The sequence below is a fragment of the Gallus gallus genome, chromosome 7, assembly GCF_016699485.2.
Source record: "Gallus gallus isolate bGalGal1 chromosome 7, bGalGal1.mat.broiler.GRCg7b, whole genome shotgun sequence".
Taxonomy (NCBI): Eukaryota; Metazoa; Chordata; class Aves; order Galliformes; family Phasianidae; genus Gallus; species Gallus gallus.
The window spans coordinates 4828487-4845988 of record NC_052538.1 but is presented as its reverse complement, the minus strand read 5'-3'; the positions used below and the strand labels follow the sequence as shown (position 1 = coordinate 4845988).

General features: G+C 48.1%; 1 protein-coding gene and 1 long non-coding RNA gene across 4 annotated transcripts; one reads left to right on the top strand and one right to left on the bottom strand.

The window, feature by feature from the left end:
- Nucleotides 1-105: 105 nt before the first annotated feature.
- Nucleotides 106-7579, bottom strand: RAB17 (RAB17, member RAS oncogene family). 3 transcript variants are annotated; one of them, XM_046943811.1, is made up of 7 exons: nucleotides 7514-7579; nucleotides 5020-5117; nucleotides 2617-2776; nucleotides 1802-1953; nucleotides 1461-1586; nucleotides 1165-1258; nucleotides 106-547 (listed from the first exon to the last, which is right to left on the bottom strand). In XM_046943811.1, exons 3-7 carry the CDS (start codon nucleotides 2771-2773, stop codon nucleotides 435-437), a joined length of 642 nt encoding a protein of 213 aa, XP_046799767.1. In that variant the 5' UTR covers nucleotides 2774-2776; nucleotides 5020-5117; nucleotides 7514-7579; the 3' UTR covers nucleotides 106-434. The 3 variants fall into 3 exon arrangements, with proteins under 3 accessions (XP_046799767.1, XP_040559761.1, XP_421874.2); XM_040703827.2 differs by lacking the exon at nucleotides 7514-7579 and having other exon boundaries at nucleotides 106-715; nucleotides 5020-5182; XM_421874.8 differs by lacking the exon at nucleotides 7514-7579 and having other exon boundaries at nucleotides 5020-5182.
- Nucleotides 4799-15911, top strand: LOC121111290. Its single transcript, XR_005861419.2, has 4 exons — nucleotides 4799-4894; nucleotides 5051-5193; nucleotides 6296-6419; nucleotides 9374-15911. It is a non-coding gene; the product is annotated as an uncharacterized LOC121111290 (long non-coding RNA).
- The last annotated feature ends 1591 nt before the right edge of the window (nucleotides 15912-17502 follow it).

Below are 17502 nucleotides of genomic sequence, written 5' to 3'. Positions count from 1 at the left end.
GCTCTTCCCAGCAGCTGGGGTGGCTGATGAGGGCTACACTGCCACACTCTGGTCCTCACCACCTCCAGGCTTCCTGCATGTTGGCACCCAGGGCAGAGTAAAGGATGTGGCTAAGACGAGTTGATCTTTATTGGCAGTCAAGTCTTGAAGTTGTTGGGATGTGCTCCACAAGCCAAACTCTCTTGAGTCTGGGGGAGCTGATGCATGGCTGGGGCAGAGGGATGTCCCCAGCTGGGCTTCTTCTTGGCAGGGGACATTCCCACTCACCTCTTGGAGAACACCATCATGGGACCCTGTTGAGGGTCTGCACGTACTGCATGAATTCACTTGCAGAAGATGGGCAGAAGGATCGTTGCTACACGTTGGCTGCGTTGTCACCCCTTTGTCAATAGCACAAGGTCCAGTCCCAGATGCTGTGGGGAACCCATGGCCCCTCAGACATGGCAGCACCCCCTCCTTGTCCTGCTTGCCTGCAGGTCCAAGCGCTGCCTGTCGCCTGTGGATGGGACAGCTGCCTTCTTGCCTTCACGCCGTAGGAGCTCTTGGGCTGATGGGGAGCACAAAGCCACAGGGCATCACCTCTCTTGCCAGGGCATGGGGTCAGCCAATGTATGTTGGGATGCACCTGCTGCTCTGTCCCACCCCACTGGTGCCATGTAGGTACTTCCCAGCAACTTCTAACCAGCATGGCAATGTCACTTGGAGGACAGATGTGCTGGGGACACAGGTCAGGTATATATACCCAGGTCAGGTACTAAACCCAAAACACATAGTGACTTTGATCTCTGCACCTCTAATGTTGCATCTTGGCATGGAGCTGTCTGCCCTGTGTCATATGCTGCTGTGCCACCACAGCCACTGTCACCTCCGGCCTGGCAGGAGGGACACAAGGTACAATGCGGCCCTTGCTGGCCGGCTGGGCTTTGGGTGAAGGCATCTGTAGCCTGGAAGGATAGGCAAGAAGAGCCCCTTGTCTTCTCCAAATATTCTTCTTATAGCAAGAAGTGGAGCAGAGCACCCATACTGGTTCCCTGTGTGAGGATGTGGCCTCAGACTGGGGGCAGAGCAGCTCTGCTGTGCCCCATATTGCACTGGAGGCTTGAGGGAGCCAGGACCCATGGTTCCCCTGCTTTGGTTCTCACCTGGAGCCACCCCACACCTTACCTACGGCCATAAAGACGTCATTTACTTGGTGGTTGGATTTTGCAGACGTCTCCATGAAGAGCAGGCTTCTGCTCCTTGCAAACTCTTCCCCATCCTAGGAGGAGAAAAGCACTATTATTTCCCCTGTGTCAAGGGACAACGTGGCCCTGGGGACCCATGGGGACAAGGCAGGGCTCCTGCATGCCACTCAGCAATGGGGAGATCACCTGGCAGAGCAGAAGGGACCCCACTTGGTAAGCAAAGGCTCTGCTAGGGTATGTCTCAGTGCTTGCAATGGGGACGTGGTGTGTGCTCACCTCAGCTGCAACCTCCCGTTCATCAGCCAGGTCCGTCTTGTTGCCCACCAAAGCAATGACAATTTCATCAGGAAGGAACTCCTTCTCCAGTTCCATCAGCCACTGCTTCGCTCTGTTGAGTGTTTCCTGGGGAGAAAGGGACAGCCACTCCTGATGCAGGTACAGGGAAGCTTCTGTAGGAACCCCTGGGCTCTGCTGATGTGTCCTAGTGGGGCATTTATCTGCTTAGGGTTTGCGATCCTTTCTGCTCTATCAGGGACATATCCAGGTGCCTGTCCCATCAGCTCCACTGCCACATAGCAGTGTTTTGATGTGGACAGGACCTGCATCCACCATCTCACCTTGTTAGTGAGGTCGTAAACAAGGAGCGCAGCGTGGGCACCACGGTAGTAGAGGTGACAGACACTGTGATACTTCTCCTGGCCAGCCGTGTCCCAGATCTCCAGCTTGATGGTGGCTGTCTCCAGTTGGATTGTCTGTGTGAAGAAGGAGCCTGCAAGATATGTGGTGGAGGGCTCTGGTCTGCTGCTGTGGGATCAAAGCTGCTTTGAGGGGCAGTGATGATGCTGTGATGCACAAAACTGAATGGGTTTCTCATAAGCACCCTGAGCCAACCTGCTCAGGTGGTGCTGTGTGGAGAGTCTAGTTTGATTCCAACACCACCGTCGGCGCAGCTGCTGTGACTGACAGTTGGGTAGGAGATCCCAACAATTTCTAATAGGGCTATTTGAACCTGAAGAGTTTCACAGCATGGCCATACACTAGTGATGGGCAACACTTGAACGGATAGCATGTCACCAGGCAGGGCCAGTGGCCCTTCTTTTTAGCAGCCTTGGATGGGCACACACAAGTTTTGATGTATGCCCTGCCTGGGGTTGTTTGACATGGCTGGGCAGAGCAGGACAGTCGGGAAGAGGTTTGTCCCAGTGCACTCCTGACCCACACCTGGGCAAAGGACCTTGAGGAGACACTTCTGAGGTGTCCAAATAGGTGTAAGGGACCAAACATGCAAAAGGCAGATGGAGCTGTATGATTTGGAACCCAGGTTTCCTCACTTTGCTGCTAAGCTGCCTCCAACAAGCAGAGGTAAATCAAGCCTCTGTGGCTTTGCTTACAGTATGAGGCAGAAGGAAATGGATTGAAATTGCTCACTCACATCCTACAGTAGGCAGCGACTCCTTGAAGTCATTTTTCACATATCGGTAGGCAAGGCTCGACTTTCCCACTGATGTGCTCCCCAGCAGGACCATCTTGTAGATATAAGTGGGACGGTTATTCCCCAGGGAGCTGCCTGGCACTGCTGTCTGCGCCATGTCCTGCAAGGAAACCAACTCCATCAGAATGTGTTGGCATTGATCCCAGGTCCACCAGCATAAACTCGCTACCAGTGGCAGTGGGGTGAGTGTGGCTTGGCTTCAAAATAGGCTGAATTAAATACAATAGCCCGATGTATCTGCCACTGCCTTGGACTATCAGTCAGCTGTGATCAGAGAGTGGAGATCTTTAAGACGAAACTTGATGCAAGAGGCATGCTTGCATGTGGACAAGGAGATTTGATTGGATGCATCTCCTCTGAGATGCAGAAATATTCCTTAAGGACATGCTGGGGAGAGCTGATGACAGAGAAACAGGAATTGAGTGTGCCTTGCTCTTGAGCACTCCTTCTTGGAATATCTTACACTGATATAGTGCACTTATTGGGGGATCGGATTAGAAGTTACATTGGGATAATCCACCTCAGGCTGGATGTGAGTTCAGAGATGCAGGAGATGGCACTCCCAGCTTGCCAGGGATGCTGCCCATGGGATGAGTGCAAGCTGCCAGGGATGGTTGGGCTTTATGGCAGCAGCATGTCAAGTTGGTGCATTGCTATGAGGGTGAACGGAAACTGTGGCTTGCTCTGGAGGGATTTCATACCTTCTGAGATACAGTCAAGGATCTGTGTGTGCTCCTGGCTGGGGAGAGCTGGGTTCCTGCCACTGGCTGCATTACAAACACCATTCCTAACAAGAGTTAAGCAACTTGGGGCACCAAAGCTGGAGAAGCCTCATGACCATTGCACCACCCAGCTTGTCTCTATCACATGGGTTGAGAGAGGAGCCCAAAATAAGTGGTGGCCTCAAGCCTGACCCTTGGAGAGCTGCTTGAAGGTATGTGTTGTGCTCTGGGATGGCAGCCCTTTCCAATCTCTGACCACCCTCTCTGTGAAGAGATTCTTCCCAGTGTCCAATCTAACCCTCCCCTCATGCAGACCCCAGCCCTGAGCAGTGGGTTCACACCCCACGCCCTTCTCCCAGCCCCCCGGAGCTCCCTCCTCTTACAAAAGCCCCTTGTTTCTGCATGCTGCCTCTCCCTTCATTTCAGTCTTCCCCCTGCAATCTGGCAGGCTTCAGGCCTTTAATTTTTCACTGTTCCCCACCTATTTGCCCCCGTAATCAACGCAGGCTGTCTTCACAAGAAGCTGCATGAATTTTGTCTGTCTTATCAACTCTGTTTCTCATTATTTCATGCTGCTGCTTCTTAAAATGCCCCTGAACTCTATCTCAATTTAACCTCAGAAGATCTCATTAATGCTTGAACAAAGCTCACTCAACAATTACTGCAATTGCAGGAAATTCTCCTTTCAAACTTCTCCTACAAGCAAACAACTACTAGGGATGGGAAGCTTTGCCAAACAATTTCTTTTCCATGTTGAGAGGGTGCAGGGAGTGCACCTCCCTTTTCACCTGAGGAGAATGGCAAGAGAGCAAAACAAGTAGAAACATAAATCAGAATATCCCAAGTTGGAAACACCCCATAAGGATCCCTGAGTCCAACCCCTGGCCCCACACAGCACCACATATAGCTGAGACTCTCCAAACCTGAAGCTCTAAACCAAAAGACACTAAAACCATGCGAGATGTTTGCTGGGCTTCTGTAGAGACGTAGAAGCTCCTTGGAAAAAGCAGGACCCCATTGTTAGAGGTTGGGCTGGGCTCAGGGCTCTGAGCACCTGATGGAGCTGTAGCTGTCCCTGTTCATTGCAGGGGAGTTGATCTGGATGGCCTTTAAAGGTCCCTTCCAACTCCAACAGTTGTGTGAATCTAGACTGTGGTTCTGTCCAAGTACTGTAATTCTGCAGTGCCCAGCCCTGCAAGCTTGGGACATGAGGTCTTTTTGCCCCAGATGGTCCTAACGCACTGCCTCCCCACTTTCCTGCTGCTGACATACAGCTCAGTGGCAGTCACTCGGTGTACAAGCGCTCTTAAGCAAAGCTTACCAGGGGACACAAAAGCCTGAGCTGCACAAACACTTCCGTGTGTAAACACCACTGGAGTGACAGAGTGCTGATTTCTCAAAGCAATCTCCTCCAAGCTGAGGTCGTTAATCACCCAGATGGACAGAAATAAGCCAGCAGCAAGCAGAGACCACCACTCTGGATGGGGATTCAGAGAGTGGGTTGCCTTTATGGCTGTGATCAGGGGCTGCTTTCTGGTGGGAAGGCAAATCCCATGGGTGTGGGGGGAGAGCTGGCTGGGGGAAGGCAGGTGCAGCCACACAAGGCAGAGGAAAGCATTACCTGTATGCAGCCTTGGTCTCTTCCTACACAGGGGTCGCAGAGGATGGGAGCAGCCTCAACAGATGAGAATGGCCTCGTCCGACCTCCCTGACTGCCTCCTTGTTGCAGGAAAAGAAAAGCGAAACTCAGGCAGGCGAGCCAGCAGCTCCTGGAGTGTGGTGCCAAAGTTGAGAGGTGAGCAGAAACCAGTGAACCTTAAACCCTCCTGCTGGCAGGGAGAGGCTGGGATGTAAACCCTGCCCTCCGCACTGTCAGTCAGCTATTCTATGGCATCCCACAGCAGAGATTGAGAGCTGGGTACTAGGCAGGCTGGAGCAGGGTGTTATGGCACAGCAGTTTCTGCTGACATGGGTTAGGCTTCCTTTGGTCTCATGCCAGGATGTGGGTTCCTATAACTCGGACCCGGGACTGCCAAAGCAAATTGTTTTTCAGGAGCTGGTGGGAAGCAGCAAACCCACTTCTGCAAAGGGCTTCAGCAGACAAGCCAGCAAGGGGCAGACAAAGAGAGCAAAAAACCTGAGCACTTGGGCTTCTCCTGCCTTTTAATTAAACTAATAGCTATAGTTACGACAGGTGGCTGGGCTGGGTGCTTTGTAAGAAGCTCTTGTTCAGACATTCACATCTTAATGGGGAAGAAGCACAATGTGCTAATGCACTGGGATAGCCCATCTGGGGCAAGAACAGGGAGATCTACAGATCATTAACAACCTAAATGAAGATAGCTTTTGTATTTCTAGCACTAGCCTCACGATATTTAATGCCTTTCCTTCAAGCAGCAGTGAAGCACTTGCACAGGTTGCTCAGAGAGGTGATGGATCCCCCATCCCTGCAGACACCCAAGGTCAGACTAGACAGGGCTCTGAGCACATGATGGAGCTGTAGGTGTTCCTGTTCATTGTAGGGAAATTTGGACCAGATGGCCTTTAAGGGTCCTTTCCAACTCAAATAGATTCTATGAGTCTATGGTTCTAAAAGCCAGATTAAAAACACTTATCCCTGTTGTGCAATGAAGAGCACGTCTTGTGATCTCCAAGGCCTGACTGCTGAGGCTCTGTTACTTCTCATATCCGCTCTGAAAAACCATTTACAGACAGCCAAGAGCTGCACAGAAGTCATATGGGAGCAAATCCCCCACTGGTTTGAATCAGTTTTGTAAGCCTGCATGAGTAGTGTTGGTCTGCTAGCCAAATGACAGTGGCTTCCACTGTGTCCCCACTAAACTGGCTCACATATGCTCTTGTACATCCCCACCCTGAACAAAGCTGCTTTTCCATAGGGCAGAAGAGCCTCGCCTACCCAAGTCCCTTCCCATGAGCTCTACCCAAGCTAGAAAGGATCTGGGAAGCCTTTGAAGAAGATTCCTAACAACCCTGGGACATCTCAAACCATCTGAGGCTGGTGTAAGTTCCTCAGCACAGAAGTGGCTTCCAGTCCCTTGCCCACAGCAGGTGGGAAACGAGCTCTCTTACGGTATTGTTCTCCTTTTTTAGGGCTTTTGGTGAATGGCGAATGGTTACAGTGGCACAGCAGAGGGGTTCAAAAGTGTTTCAGGGTTTGGGAAAGACTGAGGTGCAGGGGGTATCGATACCTTAAGCTGAGAATGCTGCAGGGTGTTTCCCATCTGATGCTGATGGCTCCAGCAAAGCTTGCTTGTCTCCATGTATTCAAGATACTTATTGGCCTGGGGGACACCATCAACGTTCATTTTGATTTTTTGGAGTTACATTCCCCATCTGAGGATCTGCCCGAGATGAGGCAGATGCTTTTGCTGAGAGCTCTGATAAAAGGCAGTGGCTTAAGTGCAATGCCTGCCCAAAGCAATGGCTGGTGGAGACGATCCCAGGCAGCCCAGGGACATGTCCTTTGGGTGGGGGCATCATAGATGGGGCTTCCTCCAGCTCCCGGTGAGCCAGACCCACTAGAGGGCATCGCTCATCCATGGTTTCAGTCAAGTCTCATTTCTGCGCCAGGCAGCCAACAGACAGTAGGCAGTGATGGTGACAGGACAGATGGATGAGGGGGTGTCACCAGAACTACACCCAGACCACCAGTTTTTCCTCCAGTTTCTCCAAAGAAATGGCTGACACAAAGCTTCTCTGCTGGACTGCACTTTGCTCGACTGTGCTCATACCCAAAATAAGCTTCCCTGGCAAAGACCGAGCATTGCTTATTTTCCTGAGAACAAGGATTACCTTTAGTTTTATGCTTGCCTGATGTAACGATGCCCCAGGAGTGGTAGGGATCAAATATTCCAGCACAGCATTGCGTGACCTGAACACCTCGAAACCACTCGCAGACATTCCCACACTGCTCCCCTCTCAACCTTTCTCCTTGGAGGACCTGGTGACATTTCAGTAGGGCACAGGTCAAAGTAAAACTCCTAGAGCCACCATGCAAGAATAACTCCAATAATCACTTATTTCTGGCTCTGACTGCTGCAGGTTGCCTCTCTGTGCCTGTTTGTCTGAGTAAAAGTTGCTGCAAGAACACTGACCTGTCTGGAGTGCTTCTGGAGGGCTCCTTATTCAGTGGTGTGTGCTGGTTCCTCCTGACTCTGACTGCTGCAAGGAAACACTAGCTCATCAGTATGGGCAGTGCAAACCACCCCAACTTTAAGGAAGAGCTGCAGGGTTGAAAAAGCAGCAGCATCCAGTACCAAGGGCACTGCCTGGAAGTTCGAAAACAAGACTAGAAACTTGCCTGCTGCCTGCCTGTAGGGAGGGCTACTTTTTCTCCCCAGTTTCTGTCTCCTGCTCCCCTTGGCTGGTCTGCTCTGTCCACATGTGTGATGCCCAATGAAGGAGTCTCACCTCCATCCCAAGAGTCACTGAAACAGCAGGAAGACCTCACGTTGCTTATAAATTATTAGTTGCTTAAGAATAGTTAGCTGCTTAACCTCAGCTTTAGTGCTTTTATACGGTGTTCATATTTGATAGCACCTGAGTTCTGCTGTTGTCCTGAGCCACAGGCTGATGAGTTTATAGCTCTGGGCTACGCTGAAAGCCTACAGTGGTCAGAAACTACTGCTGACCTGTTGTAAACTCCCAAAATGTTATATCTAGACACTGATGGGCTGCCTCTGCAATGGCAGGCATTCTGAGAGCACACGTTACCCGTCATCTTGATGTTGTGGTGTGCAGTCAACAAAGTACAGTTGGAAAGAGTACCGTGGTGAGATAGCAAAGGAACAAACAGAGAAGGAATGCTCACCCATATCTGAAAATCTAGGCTCACAATAAAAAGCTCTACAAAGGAGGGATCTCCAGAAAGAAATCACTCCCTAGTGTTAGTCAACCCTTAAACTGGGTCTAGGAGGTCTAGAATTGCCTTCACCTGTGCTCCCATGGTTGTCCCAGTCCTTGCTTCAGGTGATCAGTCAGTGGTTCAGGCATGACTCAACAGCTCCCATACACGTGGCAAAGCCAACACTGTGAGCTTTGGACACAAGTGAGGTTATGGTCTGATTTAGCTGGTGATGGGCATGCACAGCCCAGAATTAAGGGTCAGAGAAATGTGGCTTTCCTTATGGCCTTGCCCAAGTGATCTTGGCTCCCAGACCTGCCATAGGACAGACATCTTGTCTCTGTGCACTGCCAGCTTCAAATGAACAAGTCACTTGTGTGTGAGTATATATAGCATGCCTTGCCTTTGGGATAACTATTTTGGTTTAGCCAGCCCTGCTATAAATAAGCAGAGTCCATCTGCGGTCCTGAGCCTGCACTTGCAGAGCCTTTCTCCATACTGCGCTCCTTTGAGCATGGCTCACAAATGCCCTGGGTGTTTCAGGGATGAATGGTTTGGGAGCTTGAGGCATGCTTTGAGCGAGGTGGGCATGCTGCCCGAGCACTGGTATGGACATGCAGTGTGAACACTGCTGAACCTGGTCTTGGGAGCAGGACAGCAAATGCAGAGCTTCAGGAACAGGGAGAGGTTCTTCTATTTTTGCAAGCCAATTTGTTTTGAGAAGAAACATCTGAAACCACAGTAAGAACAGCGAAGTCAAAACATTTGATCCCTCAAGAGGTCACAAGAAGTTATGTTTATTACCTGCAAATGGGCTTGTTTGCTATCAAACCACCTTAAAGGTGCTGTTAAAAAACTGTTAAAAAACACTGTATAAGGTTATAAAAGCTTAGCTTAGCCCTTTACTGCTTTAACTCCCCTGCCCTTGCTGACAGGTATATGATGTGCTAGGGTAGGAATGGCCAACCCATTGGGACAGCTTATAGTAACTCAGAGCAAAAGCTCATACTGAACAGAAAAGAAGGCAGTGTCTGCATGAAGATTTGTGCTAGGAACTGTTGTGGGCTGGTAAATCCTTGTCTCTGCTGTTTCTCCTCCTGTGTGCCTGCAGTAACGTCTGGAACTGATGCCACAAGATCAACTGGAGTTCACCTGCTGAAGCCTGGAGACCAGCAAAGTTGTTCCATCAGCCCTGAGAGGAGGAGGTGTTGTGCCTTCACTAACGAAAAACAGGTGGAGCTCCTCACTGCTGCACTGATGGTGAGCTAAGAAAGATCCTGAGGATTTGTGGATTTGTAAAGATGAACAGATCGTTCACACTGAGCCTTGAAATCGAGCCTGTTGTGCACTGCTTCGGGCTCATGAAGTGCTCGCGTTCCCATATTAATTATTAACAAAGCTAAAACACTCCAGAGATTGGCCTGGAAACATCAAATATGCTTAATATTAATGGCTCCCAGATGATAGCTAGCAGTGAACACTTGAATGTGTTAAAGACCAAGGAGGAAAATAACTACTGAATACAATCAACATTTTGAATATTAATTACAAAGAGAATACATGTGTGAACCACAAGGAATACCTTCCTATAGCATTGCCTAGTGCTTTCTTACAGCATTGCCTGCTATCCATTTGAAAAGACTGATCATATTCTTTACACACATGGGAAGAGGCTTAACTTGCTTGGAGCATAGGGAGGTAGTGAGACCAGCCACTCACCTCCTTGTACCTGAGAGGAGCTGCCTGTGGCGTGGGACTGCTGCCTACTTATGCTGCTCTCCTGTTAGCTTCCTCCCTTGTGATTTCTGGCTGATTCCTCAGTAGGAATATTTTGCTATGAATGGTTTGCTTACCCCCAAACTCCACTGCATGACTCCTGCCCACCTTGCCAAGAGGGCTGCGATGCAGCTCTGCTTAGGGTCCTGGACTTCAAAGGGTACGCCACCTCCCAGAGGATGCAGAGACAAGGAGATCAAGTGTGGGAAATGAGAGACACGTTATCTAACAAAGGACAGAATTTGCAGTGTTTTACCTGATTAAAGCACTCAGGCTCTCTCTGCCATGTGCCATGAGCTGCTCAGTGGGCTGCTTTTTACCAGTGGGGGTATCAAGTTTAAGGAGATGTACCCTGGCCTCTCTGATAAACTTGGTGGCTCCTGACCAGCTGGCTTACACTGTGAGTCTGGGACAGGAGCACTGCTACAAAGAGAGCACATATGGCTCGTTCCCTTAGGAAACCAGGCTAAAAATGGCTGTAGGCAGCACCTTTCTAGTCTAGAGAGGAGGTTGCTGACAGCCATAAATGTTTCCCAGCTCGATAATCTCACCCAAAAGTGTTTCACTTGTCTGTGTTCCCCAGGCAGTTGTAATGTGTGCAACTGCCAGTGCTTTGCCAGTGCTTGGAGAGAGAAATGTTTAAGTCATGTTGCCTAGCACAGAAAGCAAGTGTGGGTGTGAACATAAGGGTTTTTGCTGGGATCCCCACCCAGATTTGGGATGTATAGTACAGACGTGTTCACAGGGAGTCGTGAGATGGGGTCTGTGTCTCCTTGCTTTGTAGTGTGCCAATGGCCACATGGTATTCCTACTTCTTTCAACTCATGTCTAAACCGTTGGCTGGTTTTCACCTGGTTCCCAGCCTCGTGCTTTGAGTCTTATGGGGGCAGTCTGGAAACGCACAGGAAGTGAAATTGTTTAATCTGTTTGAGCCTGAGCAGCCTTGCCTAACACCAGCCACTGATGGAAGAGCAGCATGCTGTTACAAAGGGGTGAGGCAACTCATCTGTTGCCAGTGAGCCAGGAAGGAACAAAGATACCTCGAGAGGGAAACCATTATCTGCTGTTACCTACAGCAGTTCCCTTTGTAATTGAAAAACGTATTAAAAATTATTTTGGGAACTTCTAATTACTTTGTCGAGGCACTAATGTGCTCAGGATGTTTCAGAAACTTTAGTAACTGCCCAGAAAGAGGCCACCACAGAGAAATCAGTCTTTCCTGCCTTGACCCGCTGCTGAAAGGTCAAGGAGGATGAAAAGTTGTGCAGAAAATGAGGTTGAGCAACAGAGGTGGTGTCTGACAAGTTCCTGGGGAACTCCCTCTGACAGTGCCCAGCCCTGCACGACTTCAAGCTGGGAACACTGCAATAAGAAGCTTATATTGAGTAGCTGTCCTTAGAGGAATGTACAGCTAGAAGAGCCAGAAGGCAAAAGAAAGAAAAAACAGGGACTTGCATATGGGCAGCCTGGTGCTTGACAAGCCATGCAGCCAGCTATGGAAATGATGGTTTGTAGATGCAAGCACTCGTTTTCCTTTCTGCCCAGCTGGGGATATTTTTTTAGCATAGCTGAAATGAAAGCATTCTGTGGCAGTTTGGTGAATTTAGAAAAATCTTCTTTTGTTTCTACAACTGGCAAGAAATCTGAACACTGGAGGATTTGACAGCTCCTGCCCAACTTTTCTTGGCTCTTCGCTGATGGAGAATAGAGAAAATAATTCCTTCACTTTCCTACAGGGAAGGATCGGAAGGTTTTTAATACCGTAATAATTAATGCTGTGGAACAGCCTACAGGAAAAATGCAGAGGATGGTAATTGGATGGGTGCAGGAGCTGACTGATGAGCTGGCTTGGGGTGCACAGGGGCAGAGGAAACACCCTGAGCAGATGAGTCACTCCCAGAGACCATTCCTGGTTCCCTGAGCACGGAAAAACAGGAATGCTATGGATGCTAAGAAAACGTGTTATGGCTTAAAATCAGAGGCCCCCTTAGTTCTAATACACTGTAACATCTGAAGTGTTTCATTTCTGTTTCCTCTGATGTTTTCTTACTGTTATCTTCTTTCACTTCCGAGTTTAGGCCAATGTCTTTGTTTCAGGAAACTATAATGACCTGCCTTCCTGCCCTGCTGGTGATTAGCACAGCTGGAACCCGAATTCTTCAGCACCAGCATGGCTTATTTTAGGTAAGCCAGGAACCATCAGCTGTCTGCTGCTGCTCTGGGTGGGTGAGCAGACAGGTGAAAGGAGATGAGGTAACTGCTGCACTGCTTCAAGTACGTAATGCAGAACCACGAGGCATCACATACAGGAGCAGTTCTTTCTGTCATTAAGTGGTTGGAACTGTTCCCTGAGAGGAGACATAGCAATAAGTGAGTGGAAGATACTGGGACCTGAATAAGTGTGGAAGATCTCTACGAGCAAAGCAAGGTTATGTTTTCCTGCACTTTAGAAAAGGCACGTTTTTGCTCTGAGCTGCACTTCACATCAATCCAGATGAATTTCCATAGGGACAGCAAAAGGCTCCTCCTTCCCCTTCTCCCACTCCAGCGAGGGAATCAAACTGCAGTGCAGAGCTCACATAAGCTTTTCCAAAACAATGTTCACACGCCATTTTACAGAACGGTATGACTAATTAGTGCAAACAATCTGCTACAAACAATTGGTGTTTTCAGACCGTATGTTGTGGCTACGTGTTACGGCAGCCCCAAACAACTCGAGTTTAAGAAAACTGGGAAGGCCTGTGTGGAAAATTTAGCTCAGCTTGGAATGCTTGGGACAGGAGTGGATGAGGCCACACAGCATGGAGCAGACAAAGCATGGGAAATCCAAGAAGAAGGAAGCCTCCAGCCCTTGTAAGCAGGCCACGTGTCCCCTTGCTCTCGTGTCTACGCACTGTCAGAGCAGCAAAGACAGAAGGAATTCTTCCATACATTAATCACGAAGAGATGCAGAGCCAGCTCCAGCTGATGTAATGCATTGTTTTCACCAAAGTTATCCCAGTTTAGTCTTGCTAAAGGAAAACCCATCTGCTTTTTGACAGATGTACATGCAGCACTCCCAGATGAAATGTGCCTATCGATCTCTTGCTGCCTTTGGCCCAGGCTCTGGGAGAAAAGGTGTAGGGGTGCAGTTCTTGCCTTGGCAGTCTTATCACTGCATGATCCTACTGTCTGGAATGGGATTTTATCCCCACGGCACTTCTGGTAAGTGAAAAGGTGAGTGTTGTTAGGCCAGGTGGAACTAATGCATGATGTATTCTTAGCAGGTTCCTCCAAGAACAGCCTAGAGCTGTCTTAACACTTAGCTTCACAGCAAGAGGGGAAGCCAGAGGAGGAGGAGCAGCCAGATTTTGCAACTGGAGGGAGCAGATAGTGATACAGATTACAAACAGCAGTCCGTGACTGCTTTGTGTGTGAGCCAGGCACTGCCATCAGCTGCTGTGCAGCAGCCTGGGACAGATTTGGCTCCCTGTAACTACAGCTGCTGTGGAGCTGGCTTAACTTTGCTTTGTGCCAAAATGCTGAGCTGTGGTGTGTCTGCTCCTAATTAGATTAGGTCTGTAGAGGCTGCCGTGAGTGGGCTCCCACTGTAACCCAAGACGGGCAGTTTTCAACAAGCTCAGTGAGAGTTTTCAAATGGCAGGTGAGTTCCCTGCTTGGCATGGTAGTGTAGAGCACACAAGATTGCCATGCTGGGATTATGTCATCCAGTCCAGGAGCATCAGGACAACCTCTCTGCAGCTGCAGTGGTGCTGCCTGTGATAGATACTCGTGTCCCAAGCCTCGTGGCAGGGAAGAGAGCGTGCAGTGTTTGGGCTAGTGCTAGTGATGGCAGCCAAGCACTCATGATAATGCTCACAACTTCTTTTGGATTTGTGTCCAGAACTTTGGCAATAAACATCTGATTTCCAGACTGCAATTACGTATGGCCTGTTTAGCTGTAGGCTTTTCTGCTAACTTGGCTCCAAGCTTTACACAGAATTATCCACAGATCTTCTCTCCAAAGGAGTTTATAGAAAAGAGATGCAGTTGTTCTGTTTTTCACTGGACAAGCCAACTCATCTCAGAAAAGATCCTCCTGCTGCTTATGCTAGCAGCTTTTTCTCTGCAGATATGAAAGCCTGAATGCTTCTTAACACGGGTAAGCAGACAAAGGGACACCATTTTAGGTAAGGTCACGTAGATGTTCTGTGCAATGGTATAAATATTTGCATTGGGAGACCCTTACCTGAAATGTTCTAACATTAAACATAATTCTTTGTGTTGTGATGATGGCACACAACCAAACCATGACTGATTTATAATCTCAGAACTTCCTCCTCTCTGACATTTCTATGTGATGAGATCATGAGCTTAGTCCTTGACATGGGACTTGCAGTCTGCTTGGTTTCGTTCCATTTGTGTCTCAAATCCTTAACCTCTTCCCATTCCCGTATGAGTTTACCTTCCTTTACTGATGTTACTTCATACACTGTCATCCGAGTATTTCATTAGTGCTATCTTATGCTATCTTACTTGCACTAGGGTGCTAATGAGAATATTAAATGAAATCAAGCCCAGGGCTTTGAAAGACTCCCTCTGATGGAAGAGTCTTCCTCAACATTGAAAGAGGCCCAATCCAGACACCTCCAGATCCCCAAACAAAAAAGAGAGCAAGGTGTTTGGCTGCTGGTGTTGTGCAATTTTTTTTCTCTAGTCCTTTTGAAGTTCACCTTTGAAGGCCAGCATTTTAAGGAATCATAGAATCACATGGGTTGAAAAGGACCACAGTGCTCATCAAGTTTCAACCCCCCTGCTATGTGCAGGGTCGTCAACCACCAGACCAGGCTGCCCAGAGCCACATCCAGCCTGGCCTTGAATGCCTCCAGGGATGGGGCATCCACAGCCTCCTTGGGCAACCTGTTCCAGTACTGGAGCACCTTGGGAAGCTGCTATCAATTATGGCTTTGCTGTGATCCCTCACTGCATAACCAAAAGCCCCAGGATAGAAAAGTCAAAGCCAAGCAAGGTTCCCAGCCTGCCAGGACTCCCCTGATGCAAATAACCACTCAGCTGACCTGAAGAGTAATAAATCTCACCCAGACAAATCTGCACAGACGCTAGCAGTCTCCTGGGCCCTATCTTGATACTGCTCAGATGTGGCAACATCTGAAAGCATTTCCCATGAGGGTTCATTTGCTGAGGAAGATCATCATAGGCTCCTTAGGAGGTATAAGTGTAGAAGCCCTCTAGTTGCCCTAGTGTTTTTTTTTTTTTTTCCTGAAGTACTTCAGTACCAGCACATATTTGTCTGTGATGTAATTTTTTCCCATTAATAAATCTACAGACTCTGCAGGATATGTTTGCAAAATGTTACCACGTTAATGGAGCTCTGCTCCTTTCAAGGATCTTGGCAATATGAAATATTGGCCTCTTAGGTGTAGATTTTCTGAAGTATTTAAGCATTCCACTCTCCTTGGACTAATGGACATCTTGTTAAAGCTGTCAGACTTCCTTTCTGGCTCGCCAGATGCCATGATCTTACAGTGGAGCAGAAGGTGACCCTGTGTTTTCTTTCTATGCTGTCATCTAGCCACTGGTTTCCTCTATCCCAGGCTTTAAAGCTAATAGAAATGTAATCATACTTTGCTGCGCAAAACATAAAACCATCCATTTTATTATGTAGAAATGGTCTACTGAGTACACAAGCAGCAGTAGTTTTAACAGCTGATGGCTTGTTCTGGCTCTCAAGAGTGTGGTTTTACAAGATGGTTTGGTTTGAGAGCAACACAGAGGGAAAATTGTATCTTTGGGATGTGCTCTGCATGAAACAGCCTCCTTGTACACAGGATATTGGAGAATTATGCTCTTAAAATAAAGCCCCTTGAAACTGGCATGGGATATTCAGTCTTGCTTGAGTATCATTAATGAATTATAACTCTCAGACAAAATGGGTCTTGACTTCATGTTGCTTGTTAAAATAAGAGATGTATATTTCAGCACTTAACTTTCAGCTGCAGACACTGTACTTCGTAGTGTAGCCAAAACTAATGTATTTGAATCATTATTTCACATTTATTTGGACAAATTCTGTATATATAGTAGTTTTATAACAAGATGGCTTATTTTGACTATATTAAAAGAAATAATTGCTGTAAGTGTCTGGAATGCAAGCAAAAATGGGATTCCTTAAACTACAGCACATGTTCAATGTGTGACTTGAATTCTGACTGCAGTCAATCAGTAGCCTCTTCAATTCCAAGTTCTGCGTTGTTGGGGTTTTGTTTTGTTGTTTTTTTTTTTTTTTTTATGGAGTCCTCTCAATAGTAGATTTGCAGACATAAATCTGCTCTACACAAATCTCAGATTGGCTATAAAGGGCCCAAGTCTTTCAGTCAAGCAATGAGAGTGCAAATCATACTGCACTGCTGAACTGGAAATTCCTTGCGTGGATACAGTGATGCAGCTGCACAGGTGGCTGAAATCCCTGGGTAACACGGGCCTAAAAATAAGGAACTACCCTGTGTCTTTAGCCAGAATTCCTCAAAGGGCAGGGGCAAATTCAAGGATAAGGTCTCTGGAAACAAGTTACGTAGAGCCTGAAACAGCAGTAGTGCTAAGCAAGGCTGCTGGGAGATGAGGATGGCTGCAGAAGAGAAACCTGCAGGGTAGCAAAGAAAACAAGTCACAGTGAAGCTTGCTCTCATAGCAGGGCTTGAATCCATTTTTAAGACCCCTGTAGTACCTTGCAGAGCATTTTTTTTTCTTTTTTCTTCACTTGTATGGAATCAGAGTAAACTTGACTCCAAATCTCAGCACATGGCATGCTTGTTTTCAGTGCCCAAGCAAAACGAGGACCTCATGTAGCTGCTTCTTCTGATAAAAAGAAGTTATTTGCTGCTTGTGAAGATCAGTGGTACCAGACACAAGAAATAGTATTGATCCAATACCACTGCTGAGTCACGATAAAAGCAGTGCATCCCCCACAGCTGTAACATGAGCTCTGAGAAATTAGTAGACATTTAACCAGAGCTGGAGCAGAGGCAGGGTGAAGGAGAAGAGGCGATTGGGGATTCCTCTTGAGAGTGATGCTGAATGGGATAAACCTGTGCAAGGCTGCAGGGTTGCAGTTCAGGTGATGGGGCCACGGGGTGCACCCCAGCTGTGCCCACTGGGGTGGCTGGTTCCAGTGTGTCTCCCAGGGCTTCGTTTAGAGTTCCCTATTACTCACGTTCTCTGAAGGCAGTGGCTGTCCATCAAAGGCCTCGCCAAGCTTTGTGCACAGCCTTTGTGAGTGCAGCACATTGCCCTGCTGAGGAATGAAGACAAAAGATTCAGCGCAGGCACCAGCTATAAATAGTCACCTTGATGTCACCCATATAAAAAGCAACAAGTGACAATTAAATAGTTTCTGGAGAACAAGTAGCAGCCTGGATTGTATGGAGGGCATCTATACCCATGTGGGGAGAGGGATTCTGCTAGAAC

Bases quoted from the DNA above. Each gene is read 5' to 3' on its own strand.
- RAB17 (XM_046943811.1), bottom strand. From the start codon at position 2,773: ATGGCGCAGACAGCAGTGCCAGGCAGCTCCCTGGGGAATAACCGTCCC. The intron at 1,954-2,616 runs GTGAGTGAGCAA...CATATCTTGCAG, and splicing joins GTCGCTGCCTACTGTAGGAT to GCTCCTTCTTCACACAGACA. The intron at 548-1,164 runs GTAAGGTGTGGG...GCTCCCCATCAG, and splicing joins TGACGTCTTTATGGCCGTAG to CCCAAGAGCTCCTACGGCGT.